Source organism: Sinocyclocheilus anshuiensis, unplaced genomic scaffold, assembly GCF_001515605.1.
Source record: "Sinocyclocheilus anshuiensis isolate Anshui unplaced genomic scaffold, SAMN03320099.WGS_v1.1 scaffold135, whole genome shotgun sequence".
NCBI lineage: Eukaryota > Metazoa > Chordata > Actinopteri > Cypriniformes > Cyprinidae > Sinocyclocheilus > Sinocyclocheilus anshuiensis.
This window is the reverse complement of record NW_015552564.1, coordinates 208,178-216,164: the sequence shown is the minus strand read 5'-3', so window position 1 is coordinate 216,164 and position 7,987 is coordinate 208,178. Positions and strand designations below refer to the sequence as shown.

At 38.6% G+C, this 7,987-nt stretch overlaps 1 protein-coding gene across 1 annotated transcript in view; it reads right to left on the bottom strand.

Annotated features, from left to right (window-relative positions):
- LOC107664796 (calmodulin-like protein 3) overlaps positions 1-5,533 on the bottom strand; it is an 18,310-nt gene extending 12,777 nt beyond the window's left edge. Inside the window, exons 1-4 of the mRNA XM_016455470.1 lie at positions 5,457-5,533; positions 2,885-2,969; positions 1,638-1,668; positions 1,405-1,548 (exon numbers count right to left, since the gene is read on the bottom strand). Coding sequence (XP_016310956.1) covers positions 1,405-1,548; positions 1,638-1,668; positions 2,885-2,969; positions 5,457-5,533 — 337 coding nt within the window. The remainder of the gene's footprint in view (positions 1-1,404; positions 1,549-1,637; positions 1,669-2,884; positions 2,970-5,456) is intronic.
- Positions 5,534-7,987: the final 2,454 nt, after the last annotated feature.

The window sequence follows — 7,987 nt, the reverse complement described above, 5'->3', positions numbered from 1 at the left end:
TTTTTTTACTCCCTAATATCGGTATCGGCATCGGCCCCCAAAAAAACCATATCGGTCGGGCTCTAGTCTAAACACTAGGGATGCAACAATACAGTTAGTCCACGGTCCAATACATATCTCGGTTTTTAACCATGGTTTTCAGTTCAGTTCGGTGCTGATAGCTTGGCACATCAAAGTGTTTTCTGCAACAAATTAACAACAAAACACTCCTATAAAGCTCTGCACACTGGAAAAAGCGTGGATTACTTAACAGTTCTTTTGAGAGAGGTATTATTTTTTAAATTTTACCCCAAAATAGGATGGATTGGCCATTATTGAGCGCTATAAACACATTAATGTGTGTTTCTGGCAGCCAGAGGGCGCCCTCGCGCAGAAAATCCACACATGCATCACAGAAGTAATAGAACTGATGACGTTCCAGGAAATCCCTGATATGGATAAAGACATTGCAATCACTGCAACTGAATAAAAAGAAGATATAACGTTAAACGTTTTGAATGATGAAACGCAAGGACAATGTGTTCTGTGTTCTTAAAGACATCTTGGGTATTTTCATAATGATTAAGTATATTTGTAAGCCATTTCTAATCGACATAGCCTTTATTACAGTATAGAATATATTTTCTGCCTCATTCTGTGATAAGAAGCCACATTAGATCACAAAAGGAATTTATTTCAAACACTCGACTGATGTTGTGTAGTAAAAACAAGTTATAATGTTCTCTTTTGTTGGACAACAGGTTTAGAAAGGCTTATCAATGCATGTCATTACAAGGGAAGATGCTCGACGTGTGTTTTTCAAATATAAGCGGGCAGGCATTTCCTCATCTCAGCACATGAACTCACGGACTCACACACACAGATTCTGAGAGAAATAAAACACACGGATATTATTTAAATGCAAAACCGAAAAAAATGTAATTCACAAGAGCGTATTGAACCGTGGATGTCGTACCGAACGGTTCGATATTATATTGAGAATTGTGACATCCCTAATAGATAGATAGATATTAATAAGCCGTTTTATTGATACATTTCTTTTCTAAGAAATAATAATGGAAGATCTTGGACCTAACTACATAAGGTTTTCTTCATTATGATATCAGTTGCATCACCCTGAGAATTTTTTACTTGATGCCGCTTTGTAAATTGCATTTATAATCGTATCTTTAAATAAATCAAGAGTCACTGACCCAATTATAAATAATCCATTCGTAGACTGATTTCCTGAACAAACATTCTCTGTTTGTCTGAGCAATCTGACACAACAAACACCAACACTAGTTCAACCCATAGTATGAGTTTGTGAAGAGTGTCCTTTAAGATATTTTGTTCAAACTTCGAAAGAAACCAGTGATCAATTTCATTCAACTGTGATTTATTGGTACTTTCAAAGCCACTCACCATCAGCGTCCACCTCATTGATCATGTCCTGCAGCTCTGCCTCCGTGGGGTTCTGACCCAGCGACCGCATCACTGTGCCCAGCTCTTTGGTCGTGATGGTGCCGTCACCATCCTTGTCGAATAAGGAGAAAGCCTCCTTGAACTCTGAGATAAGAAAAGGGCGGTAGCTGTATTTAGTGTCTGTTTCAAAATACACTAATCAAAGTGATCTGATTACATGCATGCACTCTCACCTGCAATCTGCTCCTCTGTTAACTGGTCGGCCTAGAAATCAAAAAGAAAAGAAATGCTGGTTACTAATTAGAGACAGGCAAAAAAACATTTCTGTTTTAGTATTTAAAAAATAATGCAATGCATCTCAATACACCAAGAAGAGTCTGATCATTTGCCATAAAACAAAAAAAAAACACACAAAAAAAAAACTGATAATGTGACACTTGTAGCATGAAGTATACTCTTAAAAAGGTTCTTTATTGGCATCAGTGGTTCCATTGAGAACTTTTAAGAACTATGGAACCTTTCCATTAAGATTCTTTAAAGTGGAAAAGGAAAAAGGCTTCGCACTAAGAAAAAATGGTTCTTTTTAGGAACCGGTCACTGAAAGGTTCTTAGGAGAACCCGAAATGGTTCTGCCATTGAAGGTTTTCGGAACCATTTTTGGTTCCCAAAAGAACATTTCAGTGAGCAGTTCTTAAAAGAACCATTTCAATAACTCGAAGAAACTTTTTCCACTATAAAGAACCTTCTGTGCATCTGAAAGGTTCTACACCCTTACAAATAAAGGTTCCAACAGGGGGGTTTCACAGCGATGCCATAGAAGAACCATTTTTGGTTCCTCAAAGAACCTTTCAGTGAACAGTTATTAAAAGAAAAAAATGTAAAGAACCTTTTATGCATCGGAAAGGTACTATGGGTGTTAAAGATTCTTCATGGAACCATCAATGCCAATAAAGAACCTTTATTTTTAAGAGTAAACATTTTGTGTTTAAACTTCATGTGACATCCAAACAAAAACACTTTAGTTCATACAGTGGCATCAGATTACAGGACACTGACCAACAACAAACCAGGCCTTTGGTTAACAGCGAGGAGAGAAAAGCTTGTTGTATGAGTCTCAAGAGCTTGCTAAAGTGGATGAGAGCTGCTAGGAAAACAAATAACCCACATTATGAAGGGGAGGAGTGGGGCTAATGGGCCAAAGACAGAGGAACACACAACCATCACTTCAATCACACTAATTAATTATTCTACTTCCTTTCTGCATTAAGCAGCCATACTCACATGATATGCCATAATATGCAGCTGAGATCATCGACTTAAGAGCCTTTCTAATGCACACGCACTGGATCCAATAGTTCCAGCAGTTGAGTCACTGGCAGATATAATGAAGAAAGAGCACTGGTTTGTTGGATAAGTGGGTCTTCCTGCTGCCAGCTGTACGGCTCATTTCATTCCTCATTCATGCCCATGTGCCCAGTACCCAGGCAACCCCCATCACCCCCTCCCAAAGCTCATCCTGGCCCTGGGGGATGGGCCGCTGCAGCAGAGGAACAGACGCAGCTGCTCTGGGATGTGGAAGACTGTCTGAATCACTTCTCTTTTATAATGGCCAATAAATGGAAAGTAGTGGTTGTAGGTCGATAAAGATATCACAAACACGCACATTTAAGCAGGTGCTCTGAGACCCGACAATTCCCGAAACGTTCAACAACATGCTGCTTTTCCTAAACCTGTTCATCGTAAATCAGACCAACAGTTAATAGGCAGTTAGGAGTGGAACTGATAGTACTTTCTAGTAGTTGCCAGTGCAGTTGTCTTGATGTATATATATATATATACATGCATATATACTGATATATCGACCAGGCCAATGTTCTGCAAATATTTGGCTGTTTTATCAGTTGTGCCATAGCTATGTGCTAATTCCCTTTTCAAACCACAATTCATACTCAAACATTTTTCATAATTATCAGTTTGTCAAAATTGTTGTCTGTAATTTTCGTACATATACATGTATAATTATATACAATGTTTATTCCAATATTAAATTTAAATATATAGCCATACAATTTAGCGACAATTACATTTCATTTCTCATAATTTTCAGTTTGTCAAAATTGTTGTATATAATTTCTGTACCTATACATAGATAACTGCATACATACAATGTTTATTTTGATATTAAATTTAAATATTATATACCCACAAAATTTAGTGACTATTACACATTTTTCATACATTTTTCATAAGTTGATGTCAAAATTTTTTTCTGTAATTTCCATACATATACATATATTAATAATTTTGTATATTTTTTTATTTCAATATTACATTTAAATATTATATACCCAACCAATTTTTTTTTTATTTACATTTTATTACATTTTTCATACACTTTTTTCAGTTGTGTCATAATTGTTGTCTGTAAATTTCACAGACTTACAGTTGTATTAAACATCATACACACACAATTTAGTGACAATTACACTTTTTCATTTTCATCATTTTCAGTTTGTCAAAATTGTTCTGTAATTTTTACACATGTACATATATTTATAACTTTATAAATTGTTTATTGCAATAATAAATTATGTACTACACATTACGTACACATATAATTTAGTGACAATTCAATATTTAATTTTCCATCATTTTCAATTTATGTCAACATTTTCTGTAATTTTTGTAAAAGAATGAGGCCAAGTTGGCTCCATGTAAAATAAATATTGGAAATCGTATTGGTCTCAGTTGTAAAACATAGGCTAATTAAACTATTTCAGCATCAAATTAATAATTACTGCTAATTAAAAATGACCTAATTACTGCATCTCTAATAGCAACATATTGAGCATTTACAGAGAATCTGACCATAAAATCAAGAAGTAAACCAAACTGAGTGAAATTTGAACTGCTCCTCCTCTATTTTCTATCGCACACCTGAATACTAAAAGATCTCTTCAACTCCTACAGAAACCGCATGACCGAATCACTCCAGCTGTACTTACTGTGCAGTGACACTACTGTCACCCATCTGCGTTGAGATGTGTTCATCTGAAGCGCTGTTCTACTGCTTATTAAAAATGTTCAGGCTAATGAATGTAGGTCAGTATACACACTACAGCATAATCCTCAAGAGTCCCAACACATAAAGCATGTGTTTCAGGGAACATTACATCATAACTTCACCCAGGACAGCTGTCTCCTACCAGATGCTGTTCCTCACTATTAGAACACACACAAACCCAATACAGAGATCAAACCAATGACAATAAACCAAACTCATATCTACTGCCAGTCCAGAAACATTAAACCATACGCACAAAAGCCCAGAGGAAAATGTTATTGCTCAGAGTTCTCTCTTTCACAGTTTAGAAGACTACACTCTAAAAAATGCTGGGTTAAATACAACCCAGTGCTGGGTAAAATAGGGACAAACCCAGCAATTGGGCTGTTTTGACCCAGCGGTTGGGTTAAATGTTTAACCCAAACTTCTGGGTAGTAACCCAACCGCTGGGTCAAAACAGCCCAATTGCTGGGTTTGTCCCTATTTTACCCAGCACTGGGTTGTATTTAACCCAGCATTTTTTAGAGTGTAATAGAAACAACTGAGATATTAAAGATACATAACTAATGATTTCCGGTTCCTGCAGGGAAGCTAAAAAAACCTCCAACAGGTTTTGGTTTACTAGGATGGACCACAACTACATCACACACACGAAATGCCGAACAACACCTCTCAGATTCAACAAACAAAAAAACGCCAGATGACAGACATTTCACAACGACACACCTTTTATTTGCATAAGCTACAGTGACTACAGACAAAATACAGGAAACTGGGCGCCCATTACCATAAGCCTACACCCTTTCAGTCCACGCAACATTGTGGTTTGGTTAAAATGCAACTGCCTGTCATTAGTGAGGCCTTTAAATGTGTGTAAAGTGGTTTTAGATGGGAAACACTGGCCCTGCTGGTGTAAAATTCAGTCTTTGGAGAGGGTTTAAAGGGAGGTAGATGATGCAACAGACGCTTGTGGAGCCACATCCTCTACCTCCTCATCTCAGACACATCTACAGTCATCTTCTTCATGTCCCATCCATCATATTTCACGAATATTAGCATAAACATCCTTATCACGCCAACCTACTGACCCTCTACACCCCAGATATGGGCATAAGCAGTCTGTCTAATTAAAATATATATAAAATATCACAAGTACAGGTTTCAGTGTGATGTCATGTTGATCTAAATTATTATTTTTTTTTATCATGTAGTAAGATATAAAGAAAAAATAATAGCATATGGGATGTATTCCACATCATTTGATGTATGTAACCCGTATGTAAGATAAAGGATGTAAGAATTGCGCAGCTGTAGATTCAGGCTTCACTCTTGAACTATAGCAGGTAACTAAATAAAGTGTAATGTTTTAAAATATGCGTATCGTTGAAGTAAATTATCTCGATAAGTTAACGTACATCTGTACAACTGCAACGCTTATATTAAAAGCATATTTCTTATTCAACTATAGTTAGGCTAATTTGATGCAAACGGACTTGTTGAGATTCTGTCTGGCCGAGTAATGCGTTAATAGTATATGAAATAAATGATTACTTACCATGATTGTGAGGAATAAAGCGTGATAATCTCCAGTCTAGGCTAAACGCAGGTCTCTCCGGGATGAGCGTACACTGGAGCGGCTCTGGCTGTGGACTCGGCGAGAGGCGCACATGTATTCATCCGCCGCTCACTTCCTGACTCAGCGCGTGCGGAGCGGCCCTCAGCCAATCAGACGCGCCGTTAGAGCGCAGGCAGACCGAAACACACCGATGCAGTAAACAGTGGGTATGTCTTTCTGAAATATTTCAGCATTAAGATGATGGATTAATACAAGTCTGTGCCAAACAATACATCTTTGCACAATATTAGCATGTCCTGGACCCTGGTTTAGAGAATGTGAAGATGTTAATAACTGTTGATGAATTGCCACTCAAACATACAGATTGACTGATTGCTAATTTTGTGATTTTTGTCATAGATTAATTAATTATGCATTGTCCAGTCTGAGGCACCTAATTAATGCAGTCTATTTATACACATAATTTTGTAACCCAGAAGTGGAACAGTAATTTATATGAGTTATAAATTAATTTCCCCACTGAAAAATGTTTTTGTGGTTAATTGCTCATTTTGTTCAGTTCATTGCCAGAGATTAATTAATTATCCAGGAGCGGTCTGTGGAACCTCATTATTAGATTATTAATAACACAAAAACACCTAAGCTAATTTAGGGGCTATGTTTATGTTTGTGTGTATTAGAATAGGATTCTGTGGTTTGGAGCATCTTTTATTAAATCCAGCACAAGTTAGTCAATGCCATTATTAGATAATTATTAAATAAACACTACTCCTCCTACTGCTTTTATGAAGAACGGGCTCTTCATGAACTCAGTGATGTGTGGCACTAGTTTCTCCAGGCGGAAGGATACGCGTGGATTTCCCTCCGCTTGAGAATTCACGGCGTCGGTTTGTTACAGAGCAGCTGATTGGTTGACGCGGACCTGCAATATTATACACAATGTTAAGGGGGGCATTATTGGCCGCCCTGGACCTGCAATGCACCAGGCAACGTATATAATAGAAATGCCATCAAGGTGCTCATAGTAAAACTTAAAAAAAAAAAGTAAAGTCATTGAATTATACTATGCTAGTATTTGGCTACATTTACTTGTATTGTACCACACTGCAGTACATTCTCTTTAAAGAAAAGAGGAAGTGCATCAGGTTCCCTCTCATAGGCTCACTTGATGCTGCGATGACGTCATCGCTTTGGGAACACCTTAGGTGTGACGAATGTCTGAAGCCCTTATACCATCACACCAATTCATTGACCAAATAGCGCTTAGCACCGCCTCCAAAGCGCACGTAGGTGAGCTATATAGCGTGCTGCGCGCTATTTTCATCAGATTTCATTTCCTTCAGGAAGCGAATCATCTGTCGCCCGTAGGAAAGCAAAAAAAAAAAAAAAGTCGTGTTCTTAGCTATTTCTCTAAAAAGAGCAGTTTACTCCTCTTCAGCGGACACGATGAGCTACAGGAGATGCATCGAGCCGTGTGACAGGTTCATCGCAGGAGGAGACACTCATGACAGGTGCGTGCAATGTTTGGGCCTACAGCATGCCCAAGCGGCACTTAGCGGCCTTTCTGATTGTCGACACTGTGATAGTCTATGGCTAAAAGCACTGCGCTCGAGGTTCGTGGCCTTCTCAAATAAAGTAGGCCTCGCGTCTAACCCCCGCTATCCCATTTCTGCGGTTGCCGAGGCGCCGCACGAGACGGTCGCTTGGGGTGACGCATGCGAACCGAGGCGTTTAGAGGGCGAGTCAACGGAGTTTTCTCCTTTTCTCTCGCTCTCTCCGGGCCATGTGCAAGCGCTCGAAGAGCGCTACGGGGATCCCGTGTTCTTCGTTAATGATAATTTGCGGCCTACCCCGGAAGCTCGCGATGCGATGTCTTTCGGTTGTATGCCGTATGATGAAGACGTGCTGTCCACAGCAGCCTCCGATTCGGAGGATTTATTGGG